The sequence below is a fragment of the Equus quagga genome, chromosome 1 (genome assembly GCF_021613505.1).
Source record: "Equus quagga isolate Etosha38 chromosome 1, UCLA_HA_Equagga_1.0, whole genome shotgun sequence".
NCBI classification, from domain to species: Eukaryota; Metazoa; Chordata; class Mammalia; order Perissodactyla; family Equidae; genus Equus; species Equus quagga.
Genome location: NC_060267.1, coordinates 67,995,227 through 68,021,261, shown reverse-complemented (window position 1 = coordinate 68,021,261; position 26,035 = coordinate 67,995,227). Strand labels below are relative to the sequence as shown.

At 36.1% G+C, this 26,035-nt stretch overlaps 1 protein-coding gene across 1 annotated transcript in view; it reads right to left on the bottom strand.

The window, feature by feature from the left end:
* The window catches only part of SMC2 (structural maintenance of chromosomes 2), a 48,170-nt gene extending 23,237 nt beyond the window's left edge, over nt 1-24,933 (bottom strand). Inside the window, exons 1-17 of the mRNA XM_046682053.1 lie at nt 24,792-24,933; nt 23,722-23,950; nt 22,939-23,088; nt 20,571-20,693; nt 19,420-19,458; nt 16,711-16,821; nt 16,471-16,515; nt 14,976-15,209; nt 14,616-14,765; nt 12,616-12,849; nt 10,882-11,041; nt 10,261-10,378; nt 9,510-9,648; nt 9,019-9,138; nt 6,926-7,130; nt 4,818-4,953; nt 2,500-2,624 (exon numbers count right to left, since the gene is read on the bottom strand). Coding sequence (XP_046538009.1) covers nt 2,500-2,624; nt 4,818-4,953; nt 6,926-7,130; nt 9,019-9,138; nt 9,510-9,648; nt 10,261-10,378; nt 10,882-11,041; nt 12,616-12,849; nt 14,616-14,765; nt 14,976-15,209; nt 16,471-16,515; nt 16,711-16,821; nt 19,420-19,458; nt 20,571-20,693; nt 22,939-23,088; nt 23,722-23,889 — 2,257 coding nt within the window. The 5' untranslated portion in view covers nt 23,890-23,950; nt 24,792-24,933. The remainder of the gene's footprint in view (nt 1-2,499; nt 2,625-4,817; nt 4,954-6,925; nt 7,131-9,018; nt 9,139-9,509; nt 9,649-10,260; nt 10,379-10,881; nt 11,042-12,615; nt 12,850-14,615; nt 14,766-14,975; nt 15,210-16,470; nt 16,516-16,710; nt 16,822-19,419; nt 19,459-20,570; nt 20,694-22,938; nt 23,089-23,721; nt 23,951-24,791) is intronic.
* Between the last annotated feature and the right edge of the window lie 1,102 nt (nt 24,934-26,035).

Sequence of the window (26,035 nt, the reverse complement as noted above, 5' to 3'; positions counted from 1 at the left end):
TAAATGGAAAGACATCCTGTGATCATGGATTGAAGACTCAATACTGTTAAAATGTCCACACTACCCAAAGCAACCTACAGATTCAGTGCAATCCCTATCAAAACTGCAATGGTATTTTTCAAAGAAACAGAACAAACAATCCTAAAATTTGTATGGAACCACAAGACCCTGAATAGCTAAAGCAATCTTGAGAAAGGACAAAGCTGGAGGAACCACGCTCCCTGATTTCACACTATATTACAAAGCTATAGTAATCAAAACAGTACGGTTTTGGTATAAAAACAGACACACAGATCAATGGAACAGAATAAGGAGCCCAGAAATAAACCCATGCAAATATGGTTAATTAATTTATGACAAAGGAGACAAGAACATACAATGGGGAAAAGACGGCCTTTTCAACAAATGGGCTGGGAAAACTGGGGAGCCACAGGCAAAATAATGACACTGGACCATCATCTTAAGCCATACACAAAAATTAACTCAAAATGATTTAAAGACAAAAACGTAAGACCTGAAACCATAAAACTCCTGAAGAAAACACAGGCAGTAAGCTCTCTGACATCAGTCTTGGTGATAATTTTTTAGATTTGACACCAAAAGCAAAGACAACAAAAGCAAGAATAAACAAATGGGACTACTTCTGCACCACAAGTGAAACCATCAAAAAAATGAAAAGGCAACCTACTGAATGGGAGAAAATATTTGCAAATCATTATCTGATAAGGGGTTAATATCCAAAATGTATAAAAACCTCACACAACTCAATAAAAAGAAACCAAACAATTAAAAAATAGGCAGAGGATCTGAATAGACATTTTTCCACAGAAGACATGTAGATGGCCCACAGTTACATGAAATGATATTCAACATCCCTAATCATCAGGGAAATACAAATCAAAATCACAGTGAGATATTATCTCACACTTGTTAGAATGGCTATTATCAAAAAGACAAGAAATAACAAGTGTTTGCTAGGATGTGGAGGAAAGGGATCCCTTGGGCACTACTGGTGAGAATGTAAACTGGAGCAGCCACGGTGGAAAACAGTGTGGAGACTGCTCAAAAGATTAAAAACAGAACTACCACACGATCCGCAATTCCACTTCTGGGTATTCATCTGAAGGAAACACACTAACTTGAAAGATATATGCACCCTCATGTTCATTGCAACATTATTTACAACAGCAAAGACATGAGACAACCCAAGTATCCATTGATGGATAAATGAATAAAAAAAATTTGGTGAATATATATATACACAATGGAATATTATTCAGCCACAAAAAAGAAGGAAACCTTGCCATTTGCAACAACATGAATGGAGCTTGAGGGCATTATGCTAAATGAAACGTCAGACAGAGAAAGACAAATACCATATGATCTCACTTACACCTGGAATCTCAACAACAATCACCACCAAAAAATCCAAGCTCATAGATACAGAGAAAAGATTGGGGGTCGCCAGAGGCAGGGGGTGAGAGGTGAGTGAAGTGGGTGAATTTTAATTCTATAAAAGGAAAAAAAAGAATAAAAATATTAGGAGGGAAATAGATGTGTGTGGATATTGTCCTAAGGACCAAGAAAAATTAAAACTACCATATACAATTAAATTCTGATTTAAAGTGTATGGTAAGTTATTTTTCTTTTTAAAGACTGGCACCTGAGCTAACATTCTGTTGCCAATCTTTTTGTTTTTCGTCCTCCTTCTCCCCAAAGCCCCCCAGTACATAGTTGTATATTCTAGTTGTAGGTCCTTCTGCTTGTGCTATGTGGGATGCTGCCTCAGCATGGCCTGATGAGCGGTGCCATGTCCACACCCAGGACCCAAACCAGTGAAACCCTGGGCAGCCAAAGCAGAGTGTGCGAACTTAACCACTCAGCCACAGGGCTGGCCACATAAGATAAGTTCTTAAAATTGCAGACAGAGATAACCATAAATTGAGTTACATTAAACATTTAAAAATTTAGTATAACAGAAATATTATAAACATAGACAAAGTTAAAAGACATGGACATAAATCAAAAGATATTTGTAATGCAGGTAACCTACAAGACATAAGAACTCTCAAGTATGAGAACAATGGAAACAAACTATGAGCAACCCAATAGAAAAATGGGCAAAAGAAATAGAGAATTCACGGAAGTAGAAACCGAGAAGTCTAAGGAACATAGAAAAGAAATCCCAAACTTCACCAGTAATCAGAGAAATGCAAATTAAAATGCTAATGTACTATCTCTTCATAATAATCAGATTGGAGAATTTTAAAAGTCTGAAAAGGAAAGGATTTGGAGAAAAGAGAACTTTCATATGCCACTGGTGGAAATGTATACTGCTACAAGTGGGCAGAACTTTGGGAATACAATACTAATATGTAATAATTAAAGTAAATATTTAAAGTAATTAATTCAAATAAATATATAATAAAGAGATCTTTTAAATATCTAAAGTAAGGTTATCAGTAGAAAAAGATTAAGCACAGAATGTTTTTATCTTACCAATAATTTTTTTAAGAGCATCTAATTCTTCTTGTTGCTTGTGATATGAGCTTTGCTGCAGCTTCGTTTGTAATAAATCTGCCTCCTCAGTCTTCATCTCCCACTGCTGTTTTAGTTGGCGATACCTTGGAAAAAGGCAAGTTTACAACAAATGACCACAATTTTTTTGATGTTTGAGACATGCATTCAACAGCTCCTCAAGACCAAATTAGATTAATAATATATAACAATTATACAAAGTTCCAAAAATTTGGGTATTAATTGTCGCGTTCAAACATTAAATAATGTTCCCTACATTTTGTAATGAGACTGATGGTGTAATAAGGCACAGTACTGTACATAAACATTTGCAATGTACTTTTCTTGCAAACTCTAATTCTACCCCAGTTCTGGCTGCTTTCTTTCTTTGGAAGCTATTTGGCTAATTCAGCTGCAGTGAAATTTCAAGTTATAATAAATTCACAAGGCAGCTTGTCATTAGAAGTTCATGAGGTTTTTAAGAAAAAGGAAGCAACTTACAAAACATAAATACTCCCTTGAGTATTTTTGCCTGAGACTTGCTAGACAGCAATTAAAACCATAATTTTAACTTTTTAAGCCATTTTTTCAATTCATTTAAAAATGTGGAGAGCAGAAATCTGAAAAAAGATATAAGCTATTTTCCTGATGTGGTCTTTGAAAGAATAGCTTAGTTGACCCTTCCACTCTCACACTTTTCAAAATCGAATCTATTTCCTTTCCTTAACCCCAGTGCCCCAATTAGTCCACTAGACAATTCTACAAAATAAATGATCCAATACTGCTGAATGAAGTTAACAGTTATAAGCCAAACGCGACTACAAGCTCATTGCCTTGCCAGAGCTTCCACATATCATGCAGAAATTTTGTTGCATCTTTCTCACATAAAAAGTTCATTCACTTTATGGTTAATTTATGTTAATGAAGGAAAAATGCAGGATTTACACGTATATGATGTTTGAAAGTGGACATTTTGATACAATTTATATCTTGGAATGGCCACTTCCACTGATTATGACAATCTTTCATATATATCATGTCCCAAAAAAGTCTTGGTACTATTCTAAGCTTTGATAATTTCAAAATATGAATGCTAAAAGTTTACCCCCCAAAAATTTTTCAAAGTTTTAGATTTTATCTTTATTCAGTGTTGTGAATTCTGAATAAAATAGTTTAGTTTTATCTCAGTTCCCATTTGCCAACCTCAGAGGGACTAGGAAAAATTACAATTAAAGTTTCAAATAATGTACTTTGTAAGTTTGTGGCATTTATACTCCTGAAGCTTTTGAAGCAAGTAAGGACTCTGTGGACAACCACATGGCAGGTTCACCCATACCCTTCAGGTGTCCTTTCAACAGGCATCTCCTCAGTGACACATCCCCGGCGCTCAATCTATAATTTCAACACCTCTGTGCCCTGGAGAACTTGTATCTCCTTTCCTGTTTTACTTTTTTCTTCTTAGAACTTAGTATTATCTGACATATGTTTTACCAATTTAACTTTCTTTATTATCTGTTTCCCCAACTATACACATGAGAACAAGATGAAAGAAGAGATTTGTTTGATTCACTGCTGTATTCCCAGCTCCTGGAAGAGTACCTGGTACCTAGGAGGCACTCAATAGTGAACAATGTTTAGTGACAAAAAGAGCTTGCATTAAATAGCATGGTCCAAAATTTGAAAAAATAAAAATATGTATATAGATGTATCACAAAGAAACAGAAGTAATGTTGAAAGGCACACAAACATACCTATATCTACACCCACTCTGTAAGGAAACACTATAATTTTAGCAATGACTTTCTGAATGAACTTGTTTAGCTCCTCCATAAGCAACCCAGTGATTTTCAATATCTATAGGACAGCCATAACGCTGCTAAATTTAGTGTAGACACCTGATCAGTGCTATACTGTATCTTACCATTTCAAATCAAGGACTCAAGCATCCTCTGGTATCAACCTCCAGAGTATCTAGAGTATCTATGGGTTTCCCCATCAATCCCAACAGAATCTTAACAGAGTATATCTCGGAAAAGAAAGGGGAATATTTTGCTGTTTTTCTTCTCCTTGTTTAATTAGCTTTTCCTAATTTCTTATAACAAAGACATTTTTATCAGAAAAAATGGATAACTGATAAACAAGTTATCAACTCATAATTTATTCAAATAAAACCAAAGACATTATGAAAAAAGTCAGAAGTTGCATTTCTTTAAATAAAAGTAGATTCTCTTTCATTTTTACTATGCAAATCTTCAACCAAAAAAATTTTAAAAATATAGCTTAATCCACAGAAGTCTTACTTTTCAGCAGTGTTTTTAAGACCTGCTAATTCCTCTTCTAGAGCCTGTAGCTCATTCTCCTTGGTTCTCAGCTCATCTTGAACATCTTTGAGTTCTTGAAACTTGTTTAAAATAGAAGCTGCCTGGGATCGAGCACCTGATAGAGGCAAATTGAAACAGGCCTTGGATATTAAGTGACCACATATTTAGTAAACAATAAAAAGTTTTCTAAGAGAATTATACTTGATTCAATAGCACATATTTTACAGTGAGATTATGAAGCTACAGATTTTATCATTTGACTCTTAGGACATACATACTTGGTAAGAAATACTTTTAAGTAGATGTGGTGGATAATTTATGCAAAATAATCACTGCCCCTGCCTAATGGGCCCATCCCTCCCAGGCCCTCTTTCCTCCCAACATTAAGCTTAGCCAGGTGATTTGCTCTGGCCAATGAAATGAGAAATGTGCCTCTTCGGGAAGTAAGCTTTAAGAGGCAGCACATGATTCCCATTTTATTTTCCCTTTCCCATAAGAAAAGTTGTGTTCAAAATAGGGACTGTTTCTCCTTCAGCCTGGGTCCCAGAATGAGAATAACATGGAACAGAGACAAATGACCTATATAGTTCATGTAGCATAATTACAGAATAAATTTGTTGTAAGCCCCTGAGATTTCGGGGCTGTTTGTTACCACATCATAACCTGCTTAAGCTCTGATATAGCAGAGTCAGCAGAGTAAACTAGTTTCACTTTACAAGCACCTATAATTGTCTGGAAGTAACAGGGTGAGGTGTTATGTTGGAAGAAAACTTTATAGGTTTGATGGGAAAATACAAAGGTCAATTAGCAATGTTATTATGAACACTTTGTTAATATGATATGGGATTACATATTTGGCCATCCCTTAAGTAAGAACTTCAAGAACATTCAAATCAATGAAATCCAAACAGTTTCTTTTGTTTCACATATTTAAAAATACGTGGTCTCTCTTTAACTTCCAACTGTACATACTCGTATTCTTATTGTGTACTGAGGAACTTGGTACTTGATCATGGAGTTCATTTCATTGGTTAGTTTGCTTGGCTTAAAAGAAATTAAGTCATTTGCCATCTCAAAAGGCATTACACAGCTTCTTGGTTTGGTTGAAAGCACAAACTCTGAAATCAGACTATCTGAATTCAAATTCTGGGCTTGGCCACTTACCACCAAGTTATTTTAACCATTTTGTACCTTTGTTTATACAACTACATATTGGATATGATAGAAATATGCCTACTTCCTAGCTGCTATAAGGATTAAATGAGTTAAATATTTAAAGCCCTTAGAATAGGGCTTTACAGAATTATAGAAATGTTCTATATCTGCATTGTCTAGTTACCCACTAACCATTTGTGGTTACTGAGCCCTTGAATGTGACTAGTGCAACTGAGGAAATTATTTTTACTTAATTTTAATTATCTTAATTAAATGTAAAGAGCCACATGCAGCGAGTGGCTACTGTATCGGGCAACACTGTCTTACAACATTGTCTGGTACACAAAGTGCTGTTCAGTGTCTGTTCTCACATGATCACTTGACACAGATGTGGAAACTCAATGTGGCAAATATGAGAATTTATGACTAACATTATAACGGTTATCTAGGAATTCCTTTCTTAAGGCATTAAAGCACCATCTCAAGGGCAGATTTAATTTTTTGTTTTACTTTTGACAGGAGCAGTGGCATATACACAAATTAGAAGTTAACATGTTTCCTGAAGGAGAAGTGAGTAGTTAAGCTAAAAATGTACTGAATAAAAAGACTTTATTTTCCAGTGACTAGTATATCTTGATAGGGCAAAAAGCAAGAAGAAATAGACAAGAATAGACTTATCTGAGATGAATAAAAAAAGCTATAGGATTGATTACTAAGACTATGAGTTCCTTGAGAGCTATGACGTTGTATGATTTCTCAGTATTACTAAGTACTGTCACATAGTAGGTATTCAAAAGGAAATTCAATCCTTAGATTAGGAATAAAACTCTGGATTAAGTTATTCCAACCCCACCATTTACTGTTTTAAAAAAAAAACAACCCCATCCTATTTACCATACAGAATTGTGAGGACAAAATGATATAAAACCTACCTCCACTCAATGTCCCATGAGGATCAAATATTTCACCTCCTAGAGTTACAGTTCTAGTCATTATCCTTTTATCAAAGGCCACTTTTTTTGCATTATCCATATTGTCACAAACAAAAGTTGTTCCAAAGACAAATTCCATTGCTTTCTGAAGTTCTGGTTTGTATTCAACCAGGGAAAGAGCCACATGAACATTGTCGGGGCCGACCTGTGGGAAAACAACAGATATGTCATAATACAGAACTCCCTTCCTTTCAAACATTCTTTTATAAAATAGTAAGAACTGCTATAATAGAAACTTAAATAATACTTACTTAGCACTCTAATTCTTTTTGACTTTCTAAAATGCTATGGAAAACAACAGTTTTAGAAAGAAATAACTTCAAGTTTAAACACTAAAAGATCTACTGATAAGTAAAATATTAAAATATTTAGCTAAGTATTTGGCTAAAGTACTAGGCACTATGAGAGTTTCTATCAAGCAGGAGCCACTACCAAGTTTCTAAATCCAAAATGGACTATCTGGACACACTTTCTTCATTAAAGTACAGCAATTACTGGATCAACACAATTACATAAAATATTTTGTTTCAATTATTAGTAATTTGGTTGTTCCACAGTGAATACTTTTTCATTCAAATTAAACTTGCTAAGGCAGCCACTTGCCAGTTACAGAAACAAAAACACAACTAATAATTGAGTTAAAAAAAAAAAAATCCCTCAGTCCTTTATTTTGATCCAACTGTCTCTTCTCAACCTCTGTTTATAATGTCTACCTCTGTCCATCTTTTCAGAACAACTAAGCATTCTTTATGGAGTTTAGTAGCAGCAGCAGCAATCACAATGAAGGCAGCTGTATGTAACATATGTTCAGCATCGTCCTCCAACAGCAGCTACCATTAACGGGTCTGGCTAAGGGATCTGAGTGGAAGTACTTTTGCTGTTACTTAAAATCCCAATTTACTTTTAACACTGGGACTTGATCTAAGGCTGAAGTAACTTCCAAAGCATTCTAAGACCCAAAGGTGATTTTTCAAAGTAAAGGAAGTACCAACCAAAAATACCACCTTTCAATTACTCTGTACTCACCTTCCTTCTGATAGTATACGTATCAATACAACTGTACTTTGAAATAATTTTCATGGAAGGCTTCTCCATTTCAGCACGTACAGTGAATAGCCATATAGTATATTAATTAGAAATGCATTTCTAGGTTCCACAGAGCTGTCTTTTCAACTTATGCACTTGGAATGCCTGCTCAATAACAAATTGACATCACTGCTGAACATTACGACTGGCTCCATGTTTTTACCCAGTATTACACAACCAAAATGGCCAGTGAAATGTATTTCCTTGTACTCATCTGTTTTTTAACTAGGAGCCATACCACTTTAGATCCACTTCAGCAGCTGACTGGGTATCCAGATCACTTGCTTTGTACCTGTCCACAGGTTGGAAGGCAATCTAGAAGAACTCCAACAGACAAGCATCTCTACAAGATTGATGGCTGCCTTCCATAAAAGTTGTTGCTGTGGACAGCTTAAGTGCGCCCGGCATGAAAAAAAACTGAAGAATTCTGGTATTTATCTATAAGCTATAGAATTCTAACTATCCAGAAACAGAAATTTAATATTTACTATCACCTTATAGTCATGTGATTTAAGATTTAAAGACAATCTAATATTCAACTTTGAAACATCAGAGGGAGTTTTTAGTCTTCCAACATTTCTATTTTCTTTCCACCTCATTTCACAAAAGCCAACTCTATTTTTTGTATCTTAATTTTTTTTAAGCATGGTAACATAATAAACCTTTGTGGTTCTGCATATGATTATGTCCCCCAACATTAATGTCTTCTAATTTAAGAAAAGATGAAGGGGTTGGCCTGGTTGCACAGTGCTTAAGTTCACAGGCTCCGCTCGGTGGCCTGAGGTTTGAGGGTTCAGATCCCGGGTGCTACCTACACCACTCATCAAGCCATGCTGTCATGGCATCCCACACACAAAACAGACGAAGACTAGGACAGATGTTAGCTCAGATACAATCTTCCTCATCAAAAAAAAAAGATGCAGACAAAACATACAAATAAGACTTACAAGATTCTGAGCAACCCTCAGAGTTTCTGGAGCAATACATCTGGCTGAAATTTTATTGAGTGGAATTATGGTGTACCGACGCTTCAATTCCCCCTTTTCTAGTAGCTTTTTTCCAGTAACCTAAAACACGTATTTGAAATAAAAAAACATTATTAACGATGACGGAAAACATTCAAATGGAAAGAGTGCAAGTTTAGGAATCTATAATCAAATAAATGTCTAATGCCTACTAGCCCAAGCAATCACAAGTCTAAGATTGATAATATGCATTCTGGGCTCCTGAGTAATAAGCACGGCACTTCCTTCAGAATATAGTTACTCAAATATAATACAATCAATAATATAATAAAAAAGTCATTAACTGAATATTTTTACCCTGTAAAGACAAGCAAAGTGAACCTTAAAACATCAAGAAAATACCCAATTCTTCTAGCAGCAGATGAGTTTTCAAGCTAACCAGCAATTATAGATTTTCTCTAAAATCAATTTACCTCTGTGTCTACTACAACATTGTAGAGTCGTTCCCCAGCCACCAATTCCAAAGCTGTGGTTGCAGAAGCATCTTTCACACTAATCAGAGAAGCTACAAGTCCTTTCACACAATTTCTATTCCAGTTCTTCTCTGGATCCCTAAAATAGAAATGTTGACAAAAACTAATCTTAGATAAGAAAATAGAAAAAGTTGTACTTTACTAGTCAAGAGCTCTTTCTGATAACACATTAAATTGAGAGCAAAAGGATCATACAGTTTTAACAAAAATTTTTAAATGTCCCAAATGACTAGCCAGCTACTGTTTTTTAAATCAATCAAAAGATCTTTCAGCATATATTATGTTTTTAATGCAACAAAAACAACTTTGATGTTCTAATCTTTGTAATACATATATTATTGAAAGTATTTAATGAAAAACCTATGTAGTAAACAAATTATAAAAATGTTAATGTAGATATTTCACACTAATGATAGAATATAAAGAAACTTGGGACTGAGATAAAATTCCCCTTATTTTGGTCTTAAGATTAGTGGCATTACTAGCCATTAAACTTCACAAGAATGTCCCCTGGCAACATCTGAAACATTCAATAAATGTTTAAGGAAAAAATACCAATTAAGGAAAAGCAGCTTATAATAATTTTCATACAAAAATCTTAATGTCAATGAAATTTTCAAATTGCTTTCCAGCTTAAATAAAATATACCTTGGTTATTACTGTGTTAAAATTCAAGGTTTAAATCTCTGACCTGTAGGCAAATCGAAGATTGGGAAATCTGGCCAGGAGAGCTTCATAGGTTTCTTTCAATCTACTGATATCACGAGACAGCTGCCTGCGCTTTTCCAGAAGGTTTTCCTCTTTGTTTTCTGAACAGTAAATTGTAAGTAAACTGAAACCAAGTTCTAAAAACTCGTATGTTCTACTGTGGTAAGGAAAATATTAGTAACCTCTATTTCCAAAGCATTTCTAGAAGCAAAACTCAAACTTCTGATAAGGATTAAATAAAAGCACGCTTAAAATTCAAATTTTAAGTGTTAAGTAGACATTATTTCCAAAAATAATACAATTTTCATCACAAGAAACAACTTATGAATTAAACGTCTACTAACGTAAAAATACACAAATAACATTTTTGAGTTTTTAAGTGGCACTTCAGAGTAACTGAAGCAGGAAATTCTCAGTACTGAGTTTTCAAAACTACAAACGGCTATTTTATATTTAGGTATTTTTGTGACTATATTTACAAACATTTCTCATACTAATTCCCATTAATAGGGAAAACATTTTTTGACTTGCTATTCCTTTAAGCTAGTTTCTATCAACAATCACTACCTCCTAATGATTTAATATCATGTCTTTAAAGGCAAACCTTCATAATTTAGCTTTTTCATTTCGGCTTCAAGTTTTTCTTTAAGTTTCTTCACAGCCTCTAAAGCTTCTTGATCCTTTCTGTAGCCACTATCCATCTTCTTAACTTCAGCTTGTTTAGTTTTCAATTCCTGTTGGGCATGTTTCAACTTCATCTGAGCCTGTAATAGAAAAATGTAACAGACTGTACGAGGCAGATAGTGCTAGTGATTAAATGGCCACAGAGTCAGATTGGTTTAAGAAACATCAGCCTTGAAAATTTAACTGTTTGGTGATTTAATATCTCAACAGATCAATCATTTTCCAATATTTTCTCCTCAAAAAACTACTGAGTATAAATGTATGTTTAACATAAATCATTAAATAATTTGCAATTTAAGTTGATATTTTTTTTTTTTAAAGATTTTATTTTTTCCTTTTTCTCCCCAAAGCCCCCCAGTACATAGCTGCATACTCTTTGCTGTGGGTCCTTCCAGCTGTGGCATGCGGGACGCCGCCTCAGCATGGCTTAATGAGCAGTGCCATGTCCACACCCAGGATTCGAACCAACGAAACACCGGGCCGCGTGCAGCGGAGCGCGCGAACTTAACCACTCGGCCACGGGGCCAGCCCCTTAAGTTGATATTTTTAATACTTATAAAAATCACAACTCTAGTTTCCCTCCCTTCCACCTAGGTATCCATATTTGTATTTGTGTATATTTGTGAGTGTTGTCTAATTAACAGTGGAGAAGCTGTACTGAACAAGGGAAAATATATAAGAAACGGAAGCAAACTGACAGAGAAATTTAAATGTAAGGAGTCTGATATTTAAAGCTAGTTTATATAATTGAGGACTGGTCTTTAAAACCATGAACTACTATTCTAAGATCTAAACGGGTGTATCCTCCCTCTAAAACTGAGTAACGGTAGACCTTTCCCAATATAAAATAAGTTAACAGAAAAACTGAGAGGACTTTAAGTTTTCCTACTATTGATTTCTTATAATTTTTTTGTGACCATCGTCTTTGAATAAAAAAATTGCAAATATATAATAGAAAACCTTGATAGGATCAATAGGCAGACACACACACGTCAGTATATAAAGATGAGTCCTCCATTAAAAAAATAAAGGAATGTGTGTGTACATGTCTTTTTTTTTCTTTCTGCTATCAAAACTCTTCGTTCATAAGACTTTAAGATGCACAACTATCTAAACAAATTTGAAAACCGTTATAACAGATTGACAAATCCTTGAAGATTATGAAATCACACTAGGGAAACCAAAGACTGGAATGGGGATAAATGGGAAGTAGAAAGAAGTCTAAGGAGGATGTTATAAAGTTTCACACACAGGTTTTAAGAACTAGGTGTGGTGGGCACAGACATGGACAAGTCATTTCTGGTTTCTTGTTCAAACTTAAGATTTCAACTTTATGATGTCAATAAAAACAGCAAAAAGATGAAAATAAATCGACTAACTTCAAATATTCCACACAAAGGAGTGAACAAAATAAAGCATTTATTGTCCTTACAATTTCAATTAACCTATAAACCTATTTTATGTTTTACAACATCTTATCATTAATATTTAGTAATCAACACATTTGAATTTTGTTGTACCAGGTGCTACAGAGTGGCAAAATAAATATTTTCAACACTTTATAACAAGTGCCAAAGCATAATGTGAAGCAGATTCTCAAAAAAACCCCACAAAAACAAACTGCAATCCTGTAGTGCTTAATGTCTATATTTACCTGTTTGGCCTCTGTCTGAGCTTTACTGATGTCATTTTTACAGGCCATCATTTGACCAGCAAGAGTTGCTTCTGTTCCATCTTCATTACTGGACAGGCCGGCAGAAACGGCATTGAAGTGCTGCTGTGCAGCAGCCAAAGCTTCAGCATCTTTATTACTGGCTTCTTGAAGGGCATTCAGTCCATCTGTTATACTTTTAACCTCTTTTTCCTTTGCTGCTAACGTTTTAGAATCCTTTAGAAAGAGTTTCAGATTGAAAAGTATTATATTTTAGGAAAAACATCCATTTTCTTATACATATGTACCCTGATGTCATCAAATTTCACAGCAATTTGAAGTGGGCATGCGAATAAGGAAAGTAATTTTAACCATCATAACAGTAATTTTAACCATCATAATTTAAATACTTTATTCCCATTTTGAAATTCACTTTCCCTCAGTTTTTAGGATAAATGTGCCTCTTATCCTACTAGAAATACTTTCCTTTCATACGCTCTAGTCAAATCTGGGAGATAATGAGGTAAAAACATTACTGCAAATTTAAACAAACCACTTGAAGAAGCTAAAAATCAGTTTCCAAATCTATAAAATTGAAATAATAGCTATCCTACATCAAGCTTAAAAGTAGAGATTTTATCAGGAGCAAGTATATGAAAATATTTTTATAAACTATTAAGGGCCATACAATTTGAGTATTAAATAACTGTACAAACAGCATTACTAATATTTAACATCGGTTAAGTTATATTAACCAGATATCTAATACTATGCAAGACACCAGCATTGAAAGAAAATCTAGTTATATTGTTTGCATGAAAGTGATTAGAAATTTTGGCCCATTTGTTTAAATCATGATTCATTAAATACTTATTAGACTTTTACCATGTATCAGGCAAGTTCTAGACATTAAAAACAAAGGCTCCTCAGGGAGTCTATAGACTAGGGTGGAAGACACAGTAAACAAAGTAAGGTAAAGGGACAGAAAGTGATATTTTAAGAACAACGATGAAGGAAGGCCTTTGTATGATGACAGTTTAAGCAGAAATCTAAATGAAATAAAAGGAGTGACCACGCTAATACCAGGGGGACAGTATACTCAGCAAGCTCTGAGGAATGTGCTTGGGGGTTTAGAGAACTGTGGTTGGAGTACAGTGAGCAAGTGATAAAAGGAGCCAGGAGTCATATTACGTACGGTCTTGTAGGCCATGGTAAAGACTTTGGATTTCATTATACATAAAACCCCACAACTTCTCTCAAAACCCCCACTTCTACTTGATTTATCCAAGCGCTATCACCTAGACCAGCACCTACTGCCTGGATTCCCTGCTTCTTTCCTTTATCTTCATGGTTTATCCTCAAAACAGCAGGAACACTCTTATTAATACATAAAAAATGTCACTCTTCTGCTCAACCAACTCCAGTGGCTTCTCCTATCACTCAGAAAAAAGGTCAAAGTCCTTCATACGTCTTACAAAACCACACGTGATCCTACATCCCATGATCTTTCTGCATTCCCATGACTTAGTGCTAACCAGCCACAGCGATCCCGTTGCTTTTCTGATATCTTAGGCACTTGGGCAATTGCTGTTCTTCTGCCTGAAACATCTTCCCTCACAGCCTCCCAAGTTATCTACATTGTTCTCTGACTGCCTTCGGGTCTTCAATGAAACATCACCCTCTAGATCAGATCTTCAATGGCTACCCAACTTAAAAATCCCAGCTGCACCCCTCTCCCCTATACTCCTAATCCTCTCCCCTGCTTTATTTTTTCTCCACATCAGTTATCAGTAGATAACATGCCATATAATTCACTTATTTATTTTCTTTATCATCGATTTCCTCACTGGAATGAAGAACAAGCCACTTTGTCCCTTTTGGTCATTTTCTCCAGTGCTACACCCTCAGCCTAAAAAACTACACTTGGTCCATAACAGAGACTCAATAAATATAAACAGAATGAACAAATGTACACTAGTGGAATTAAAAGCTTTTTTGCTTACCTCGACCATATTTTTTTCCAGCTCTTTGCGTTTGTTCTCTTCACTTGCCAGATTTTTCTTCTTGAGATCAAAGGCACTTTGAGATTTAGTATTAACTCGCTGAGCTTCTGCAAGAGCATCTTCTAAAGATCGGAGTATACCTCCAATTTCCTACAGTCAAAGGCACCCAATTCAATCAATGTACTTAAAATATGTTCATGTTGCCATTTTCTTAGATGATTTCCAAATGATTTACTTTTTATAAGCTATTTTATTATCATACTTTAACAAATCAATAAGGAAGAAAATGCCCAGCGAATCCTAAAGTTACTTATGTATTTTTTTCAGATAATATTATCTATTCTTAAATATATGTCTGACCTTATCTTTTCTTTCCTCCAACTCTTCTATTTCATGACTAAGTGCTTTTATTTTTTTATCATTTTCAGACAATTCCTCTTGAAGCTTTACAATTTTATCCTGCATTTCTTTTAACTCCTCAGCTGAGCGTTCTTTGGTATCTTCAGCCAGCAAAAACTGATAAGCAATATATAAACGACTCAAATGTTCTATTTCCCTCATTACTTTTTGGTACTCCAAGTAGGAAGATCTTTCCTGAAAGAGAAATCACCAATAAAGTATAACTCAAAACTCGTATTTTTTAACAAATTTGGAAAGAATCAAACTGTAACAATATGCATAAAATTTCCCATTACATGATATAATTGATTTTGTCTTGGATTATGTGATCACAGATTATAAATTTTGGAAAACTTAAAATAACATTAGCACTCTGACTTTTTAAATATTATACCATCTCTAGGGAATCCTATTCCGCCTAATATATAATCAGGCACTTCGTATGAACAAAGAAATGTAGACATAAGGTTCACAGACTCACGACAGTAAGAAGTCTACAAATACCACCTACACAACCACCAAGGATATACTATTAAATGTATTAAATGTATCTTGTAGTAGTATTACCAAGACGCCCAACCAACATTCATTTATATAACTATTTACACAAGCATTAAAGTTTACACGTTATTAAAGTTGATTTCCGTAAGGACCTGCTGGGGCAGATAATGTGACAATTAAAGTTCCTAAGCTGCAGATGAAGAAATAATTCAGAGTGATTAAACGACCTCTCCATGTTGTCAGATTTACAAAGAATTTGGCAAAATCTGGAATGAAACCTAGGTTTAAACTCATAAGCTAGCGTTTTCTACTAAAACATGCATACAAAGGGGATACCTTCAAGATAACAATTTTTTAGTTTTTTTCAATAACTTCTACACTATATGGATTCAGAAGACAGCTTTGAGAAGTATAAATTTTAATGAGCATTTAATATATTCCTAAATGTATAACCTTAAAAACAATATGCTATAAATGAAATCTTTCAGTGAAATATTGATTATGATGTCAGAAGCCACAAAGATCAGTCTTCTGTTTTAATACCTTTCACTCACTAATTGTCTTGACAGCAGTAATTGTAGTGACAGCCCCTATTATCCTAGAAGTTAATCACTCTACAACAGTTATCAAGAGTGCCCTATCTTTAGGAAATGGTGTTCCACTCAATTCTAATTACCTAGGAAAATCTAGATTTCTCCTCAAGGAAGTATTAAAGTCTGGCATATCACCCTCTGAGATTAAGAGCAATGTCCACAGTCATTATGACTTAAGAGACAGGAAGCACAAGTCCTCTACAAGCAGAGCGGAGTATGGAGTACCAATTCTAACTCCTTGTCTCAGCCCAGAGAAAAATCCCTGAGAAGTGGTACACATTTCACCCCTATGTATGACCTTGAATACATCACCAATTTTGAGAGAAACTGTAGCTGGCTGTCCTCACATATATAGCATATACCTCTTTTAATTTTTGAATGGTTGGTGTAATCTCTTCTTCAAGTATCTGGAAAAGAAAGGAAAATCAAATTTTTCAGTATGTGAAGTACCATTAAGAAAAATTCTTAAAGAAGCAGCATGGAAGACTAAGGAAAACTGAACCGGGGTTGGAGGGGGGGGACGATTTCCCTCTTTACAGCAGAGGAACTCTAAATGCAAAATTACTCTCTTCTCTAAAAATGTTTTATATAAATTCAATTACCGTCTTAATTTCTTTGAGCTTAGCCTCCTTTTTTTCTATAGTTTTCTGGGCAGCTATTTTTTTGTATTCATACATCCTGGTTCCAGCTGCTTCTTCTATCATGGACAAAATCTGCAAAGACATTATGTTAATGTTTTAAGAATCCAATTCAATGAATCTCACTGGAATTTACATTAAGTATATCATTTAAGGCCTTGACCTCACTAAGCATCTTACCAAAATAATGGTCCAAATGGAACATAAAAGTACAGTACATAAAAATGCACATATTATTCATAACTCTAACATTCAAAAAACATTTCTGGCCTTCACTTCAATTCTAAAATCAAACTTCATGCTACACTGAGGTTCTAGAGTACATCTCTTTTTAAAGCTAAAACCAGTAATTCCTCCCTTCTCTTTTCCTTCAAATACAAGTCTAAAAAAAGTAAAGGCTAACACCATTTCAGAAGTTTCTACTTAACATTGTTCCAAGTGAAACTTCAGCCATTTTGTGCCTACAAGGATGAAGCATGGCATAACATTTTGCATCCCAACTGTGGCACATGCTTTAAGAAATTGGGCAAGTAACTTAATTTTCTCTGTGCCTGTTTCTTCATCTAGAGTACTGATAAGACGCTGAGAATTAAACAAAATAATCCATGTGAAAAGCACTCTGCAAAATGCAAACATTAATCAATTATAATTTTATAAGAACAATTTTGCCAGCACTCCTTTTCCAGAAGCTTCTACTCACCATCAGTCCCTATCTCAAGAGGATTATTTCTCCGGAAATCACTTTGATTTCTATGTATTTGGCAGGTTTCCAATTACAAATTTCCTCTTTAGATGTTATTTAAAGAAAATAAGCATGACCTATGTTCAAATTAGATTGGTACTGTCAATTATCAGCCTTCTTATTAGCTATTCTCAGTAGAAAGGAATAACTAAAGAGTTTACTTCTTGTACAAAACATTCATTCCTTCATACTAACTCTTCTCAAGGGGGCTCCAAGAGAAAATTAAGTCTTAATACACCCTAAGTAATCCTTTGTATGTAATGAACTAAAATCCTTTTCTGTAGAGTTTTTCTGTAGGGTTTAACTCTGACATGGAGCACCAGTTGAGAAAGGCTGTTTTATACAGTCAAAATTTCTTTTAATATTGGGCACATAAAACTCCAAAAAAAAAAAAACCAAAGTGGTAAGTTCCTTGACAACCGTCTTGGCAACAATTTTTTGGATTTGACACCAAAAGCAAAGACAAACAAGTGGGACTATGTCAAACTAAAAAGCTTGTGCACAGCAAAGAAACAATTAAAAAAAATGAAAAGGCAACCTACAGAATGAGAGAAAATATTTGTAAATCATGTGATAAGGGGTTAATATCCAAATTCATAAAGAACTCATATTACTCAATAGAAAAATAGTCCATTTCCAAAATGGGAAGAGGATGTGAATACACATTTCTCCACAGAAGACATACAGATGGCCAAGAGGTACACGAAAAGGTGCTCAACATCACTAATCATCAGGGAAATGCAAATCAGAAGCACAATGAGATATTACCTCTGTTAGAATAGCTATTATCAAAAAGACAAGTAAGGGTTGGTGAGATATGGAGAAAAGGGAACTTTCATGAACTCTTCATGGGATCATAAATGGAAAATAGTATGGAGGTTCCTCAAAAAATTAAAAATACAACTACCATATGATCCAGCAATTCCACTTCTGAACATGTATCTAAAGAAAACAGACACTAACTTGAAAAGATAGCTGCACCCCCACGTTCACTGCAGCATTATTTACAACAGTCAAGTCATGGAAATAGCCTAAGTGTCCACTGATGGATGAATGGATAAAGAAATTGTGGTATTGTATATAATGGAATATTATTCAGGCATAATAAAGGAGGAAATCCTGCCATTTGCAACAACATGGACGGACCCCGAAAGCATCATGCTAAGTGAAATAAGTCATACAGAGAAAGACAAATATAATTTCACATATGATCTCACTTATATACGAAATCTAAAAAAACACACAAAACAAAATTGAACTCATAGATACAGAGAACTGATTGGTGGTTGCCAGAAGTAGCGGATGGGTGGTGGGCAAAATGGGTGCAGGTGGTCCAAAGATACAAACTTCCAGTTATAAAAATAAAAAATTCTGGGGATGTAATGTACAGCATGGTGACTATTGTTAATAATATTGTATGGTATAATTTGAAAGTTGCTAAGAGTAAATCTTAAAAGTTCTCATCACAAGGAAAAAAGTTTCTAACTGTGTGGTGATAGATGTTAACTAGATTTATTGTGGTGACCATTTTGCAATATATACACATATTAAATCATTATGTTGTACATCTGAAACTAAAGTCAATTATATCTCAATTTAAAAAAATTATTAGAAAGAACTGCTTAGCAACGTCCCATGCCCTTTCTTATACATATTTAATCCTCAGAACAGACCTAAGATTATTGACTCCAATTTATGGATGAAGAAACTAAGGCTCAGAAGGGTCATGTTACATAACTAAAAATATATACAACATATGTATTGGGCACAGTGCCAATATTTAAAAGAAAACTTTCTTTACTAATCATTCTTAAATACATGTTTCCAAGAATTTTAATAATAGAAGAAATTACGTTAAAAAATTGATCACCTAGAAGATTAAAACAAAATCTATAATAACTATTTTTACCGTCCATAAATAGTACTCTTACCTCTGGAGGCTTCATATTCAATACTTTTGTAATTCGGCCCTGAAAATAAAATGGCAAACTTACTAAAATGATAACAAATTACAAAAAGGGTAACCTAAAGGCATGTATATTTATCTGCACTGAAGCTGTTACATGAAAAGATGTTTCTTTTATTAGATTTGAGACCAAAAGTACCTTATAATTCTAGAACTTCGCTATTCACTTTCTCACTTACCAGTGATACAATTTACACTGGTATTAACTAGTAATAACTACTAAATGGTACAAAGTTAACTCAGATCATACATATTTCTGAGACAGTTAATACTAATGATGTAGAAGTCTCCAATTCTAACACAGAAAAGTATAGAAATAAATTTTAGCATAAGTTTATTGAACATTTCTTGATTTTTTTGAAGGAATAGCCCTCCAAGATAATTTCTAGAAATAGACTACATACTTCTAGGCCTCAAACAGAATAGTAAAATGTTTTATTTCAATGCCAGAAAATCATCAGATTCATTTAGTACCAAAAAAACAGACAAAACCAAAAAAAGAAACCACCTGCTACCCAACTCTGAGAGAATCATATTAACTTAAAATTTACATCCATTTGAAGCAAATTTTCACTTGAGGCTGTGATGTAGTGAAAATAACTGTATTTTGGTCCCATCAGGATTCTGCCATTGACCTGGCTATGACTTTCTCAAAGGATAGACGGATGGGTCAAACGAGATAATGTAAGGGAAAGATAACCTTAGCCTTATTTTCCATTTGAGTAAGTCTCTAAAGAAGGAAACTATTTTAAAATTTAATATATATTTGAAACAATAAAATGCTTTATTCCAACACATTAAACAGATATATTACACAATATTTTAAAAATTTTTTTACAGTGAGCATGTACTGTTCTTGTAGTAACAACATGAAAGTCAAGGAAAATTACTTCTGGATAGTCTTCAAAATTCAAAGGTATACAGTGTTAGAACACATCAGTACAAATAACTAACCCGCATTTCTTAACAGGTGCCCAAACAACAACATAATAGTAGATTAAAAAAATGGGAAATCCAAAAAGAAACATTTCTCCTACTTAGTTATAAAAGAATAACTTAAAAAATAAAAGATGTCAAAACCATCATGAAAGAGATTAAAGACCACAAACAAAATACCTGCATGATGAGAAAGTGAGGGTTGTTGACATTAAGGCCAACGGAACAGAAGAGATCCTGCACTCTGGTATTGTTTGCATTCACTCCATTGATTAAATATTTATTTCTGCCACCAATAACCACCTAAAAAGGGATGTATTTTAAAAGATGTAAGTGAACATACATCTTGAGCTAAGATGATAAATTCCCAAATATATTATCTTTCCTTTGTTTTTTCTGTAACTAACAGTAAACAAAACTAATTCTGAATAAATAGTGGAGGAAGTGTGACATGGTCAAAAAGAATACAAGATTGAGTCAGGACAACTGGCTTCTAATCCAGGGAGTTTGCTAACGTACAAGCCTCCTAACTGCCCCTGCCTTAGATGAGGTCTCTACAGTCACTTCTAGCTTTATGTTTCCAAGTATGTGTAAAACATATCTTCTAGCCCTGATCACCCTCTTTCTGATTTTTCCACACCCAGAGTGTAACCCTTCTTCCTCCACTTTTTAATTTCCAAAGGAACAGAAGTCAGATACTTAAAACTAAACACAAGTAGTTTCATATCAATCCTAGACAAGAACTGATAAAGACATGACTTGTGAATACATGAAAGACAAGAGGACTCATGGAGCTTCAGCACAGGGTTCATTAACTACAACTTAGACCAGACGTCAGCTAGCTCATCCTCTACGACAGCACTTACATTGTCATTGATCAGGAATGACTGTCTCACTTATCATATTATGAGGTCCTTAAAGACAAGATCTGTTCCTCATTTTTTTTTTTCTATCTGTACTTCCCAGTGCACTCAAGACTGCCCAGTACACATCAAGCACTTAATAAATACTGAGGAAATGTTAATTCATTTCTTTTCCTGACAGGATTATTAGGCTGGTGGATCATATATTAACATATTTGAATAGACCTATTATACCCATAAGTAACTTGACAAAGCCTTTATAAGAAAATTCCGTTGGGGGCCAGCCCCATGGCTGAGTGGTTAAGTTTGTGCCCTGTGCTTTGGGGTTTCGCTGGTTCGGATCCTGGGCGGGGACATGGCACTGCTCATCAGGCCACATTGAGGCAGCGTCCCACGTGCCTCAACTAGAATATACAACTATGTACTGGGGGGATTTGGGGAGAAAAAAGCAGAAAGAAAGAAAGAAAAAAAAAAGATTGACAACAGTTGTTAGCTCAGGTGCCGATCTCTTAAAAAAAAAAGAAAGAAAGAAAATTCCGCTGAAGCTACAGGCATGTGGACTGCACGCGGACAGGAATTTCAGGTGAATCAGCAGACTCACTGAAAATCCCTAAAGGGGAATTATTTGATGGATGCTTAACAAGAAAGAATAGGATTCTGTCCCAACCTAGTGAACACTTTTCTTTTTACCAGAGGCTTTCATTAAAAAAGAGAGAAAAATATGAGTTACATAATGCTAAGAAGGAGAGTAAATGGGAGCTAAAAGAATGTTTAAAAATAAAACTGACAAACTAAAAACATTGACTATAATTCAAAACAAAGATTTTAAGGGACAAATACAAGGTCCTGCAATGGTTTCAAAAATCTGTTTACATACAGAAATGGCAGTAACATAGCCAAATAGTAATACACATGAGAAAAATTAGAGTGATTTTTAAGTAAATCAGATATGATATATCATAATGTATTATGAACTCTCCAATGTCATATTGGGAAAAACTCAAGTAGAGTACTTAAATGAAAGAAGTGACAATTCTGCTTAATTTGACCAATTCTGGTATATGTATTTTGAGGTGCCATGCATTAAAACAAAAAGATATAAAGACCTGAAAGCAAATTCGTGTTCAGTGTGATTAGACAAACGAAGGAACTAGAAACAACTAAGTATCAACTGAAACACCTAGAGAGATTTAGCACTGAAACATTTTGACTTACAGAACACTTAACTATTGAATTATGGTATAAATTAGACTTGCTCTTGGTGCTCTCAAGAGAACTAGGATTAATGTGGAAAACTAGAAGACAGCACTTTGGCTCCATTTATAGGAATAACTTTCTAATTAGACTTGTCCAAAACCAGAAGGGGTTACCTCAGAAGATAGCAAAATTAAAAGTACTATAGGTGTTCCAGCACAGAAAGAGAAGATTCAGGTAGGGTTCAAGAGTTAAGCACTGTTGAGTACTTATACAGATGGATGACTTTTCAGATCCCTTTCAATCTTTTTGGTAAATGATGGAATCGCTCAATCAAAATTTTAACATAAAGGGGATATTCTTAAGGAATCTAGTCAGTATTTGATGCATCAATTTTACTACAAAGTTTCTCTCTCCAGCAAAGTTATAGCGCCAAAACACACAACAGACATGCAAGTTGTCAGGTATGCAAATACTGAGCAGCCACTCACCTGCCTTGTTACTGTAATTTCATCATGAACCTCAAATCCTAAAGGACTCTGCTTTTTGTCCGAATTATCAAAGGTGATCGACACTGAGGCTTTGGTAATACCAGCCTGACCATTTTTGTAAACTAAATCTTGTAAATTAGAAGCCCGAACCTAAAACAAAATAAAAGTTTATCAATTACAAAACCCCATATTGCACAAAATGGCATTAAAAGTAGGTTTCTTGCTATTGGAAAACTACCCATGCAGTATCCATTAAGTAGCCAAGGAGAGGCAGTCACATTCACAGGCAACGAAAGCAAGGAAAACGGGCAACAACCTGAAATGGGCGCCTTTCTCCACAGGACTTTTTCAACCCTGAATTGAATTGTTTTCCACTCACTTCTCAACAAAAGTTCATTTGAAAGATTTAAAGGAAAACAGTGTCTAAGAATTTCACTATTCATCCAACCCCATTAGTAGATCCTGAAAAGGCACCATAATGCAGCAGGGGGAATCCAGACTCTGGAATGGACTGGCTTAAAGCAACAATGCCTAAGTTTCAATGCTGTTCCAAACATCTTAAGAGGATGAACTTTGGGCAACCCTTCTAAGTTTCTATTTTCTCACCTAAAAAGTGAGGTAATAATATCTACCTTTAAAGGAGTGTGGTGAGATATAAAATAATTGATATAAAGTAAAAAATGCACATGAAGAGAATATTGGCAACAGTTTCCAAGTTCAATGACGATTCCCTTGAGATTCCCCAAATTTAAATTCACATAAATCAGAAAGTTTACACTTTACCTGAGACAGGTTGGAGATACCCAGCAAAAAGCAGATGGAGTCCAATATGTTGGACTTCCCGCTACCATTTAAACCAGTGATAGCATTGAAGAGGGGGTCAAAACCATTGACTTCAGTCCTCTGAGCATAGGACTTGAATCCTTCCAGAACGATTGACTTAATATGCATTTTCACTACCGACTTGGACAGGAAAACCTCTGCTAGAAACCAAACAGTCCACAAAGTAGTTCTGTACAGAACAGAAGTAACACCACATAAGTGGAATGTAACGTTGGAATTACAGTGAATGTGAAAAACTAAAACATTTAAGAATAACAGCTCAATAGAAATAAAACAGCCACTTGCCAAGCTATTCCTTCTCATGTAGATGTCTTTCTCTAACTTAAAAACGTAACAAGAGTTAGTCACTATCTGGAAGTTAACTAAACCGTAACGTTCTACCTGGAAGCCAACTACTTACTTTCCAGGATTTCCTTCCATCATTATCACACTCTAGCTCACAAAGACTACTGATTATTTCACATCCCATTCCCTTTGCCTACAATGTCCTTCTCCCTGACACTGTCGTGGCTTATTCCTCTTTACTACACTCACGTCTCTGCTCAAATGTCACCCTACTGAGGTCCTTCCTGACTTCCTATATGATAAAGCACCGTTATCCATCCTTTCACTCCGCTTCTTTTTTCTCTCATTGCACTTAAAGCTGACACTAAACAGTACTTATTCGTCTATCCAACCCTACGTCCACCGCTGTATGCCCGAACAGTGCCTGACTCAAAAGCACACAGGGCGAGAGGGTCAGCAAATACTTATCAAATACACGACTTTCATATACTCTCCAGCCTCTTGCTTTCACTCAGGCTGTTCCCTCGCCTCACCAGGCCTTTCTGTCAACACCTCCTCGCCCTACTCCAAGGCTGGATAGGAAGTAGCGATTCTGCTAGAAACTCTTTAGAACGAATTTCGGTCTGAAGTTCTTTCTTGCTACTCGTTCCCCCACCCGCATGCCCCCATCTCCCGCCAGGAATGCCGGGCTAGGCCCAACCGGCGCGCGCACGCACCCGCCTCACCTCTGCGTCGAACTGTCTAGCCTCGGGGCACCCGCAAACCCCTTCCTGGTCACAAGCGCGCACAGCGGGCCAACCTTGCCCGGTTTCGAGGGCTAGGATGCAAACTCCTCCATAGCGGCTGCAACACTGACCCCGCGCTCTGCACCGGGACCGGAACTATTTATATCTTTGAATTTCGGCGCGAGCAAAGGACCCCACTTCCACTGCCTATTTCATTGGCTGGTGCCTAGAAAATGCCTGACTTAGGGGTTCCATTTTTCTTTCCCATCGGACAATCAAAGTGATAGGGAGATAGGAAGGAGGGTCGCGACAATGACAGCTCCGGCGATGTGACGGTTCGGGCCCGAGGACTACAGGAGCAGGCGGCATACGTTGAGATCGGCGTCCGGCACGCTTCGGGCAGCCCCGCACCTCAGCTTCGGGGCCTTGCCCTTCGGCGGCCCCGCCCCTCCCTGGGCCCCGTCCGGCGGCGGGCGGTGTCCTGGAGACCCCGCCTTCTCGCGGGCGGGCGGGATTCGCCGGTACACAGTGCTGTGGTCTCAGAGCGGCGGCGGTCGGGCGGGAGGATGGAGCGACTCCTGGTGCCTTCCTCTTGATTCAGGAGCCCCGGAGTCTCCCCGGTTGGCTCAGATTCCTCAAAAGTGGAAGCTGCACTTTGTTGGGTCTGGGGAGGCGCCGGCCTTCGAAGGACTCCGGTCGCGTTCTGGCTCCGCCCGTCCGGCTTCGGAGCGTGGCGGGCTTTTCTCTTGCTGTCGGAGGGGACGGCTGTCTTCGCTGCCGAGGGCCGTGCTGAGCCCCAGGGAGAAAGTGTGCGGGGAGGGGAGCACGGCTGGACCAACAGGTGTTCCTCTCCTTACCCTGGAAAGCTGTGTAAGGATAACAGTGGCAGAACGAACATTCCAGAGAACTTTTTTGGAAACAACTTAGGACAACTACTGTTGAGGCCAGTGTGCCTCAATTCAAAGGGCTTTTTTAAAATTCTCGTAGCAGCCCAATGAAATCCGTGATACCGTTTTCATTTTCACAGATGAGCAAACTGAGTCACAGAAAAGTTAGCAACTTCTAAGTAGTAAGTGGAGAAGGTTGGATTTGTTCCCAAGCGGTCTAGCTGCAGAGTGCGTACTGGTAAATATTTTATAATACTCCTCTTCGTGTACAGAATCCAGTACTAGTAACATACTGTTATTAGAGTGTATTGTTCTCTCCTTAAAAAAAAATAAAGCTGGCCAGTTTACTCACAGTTG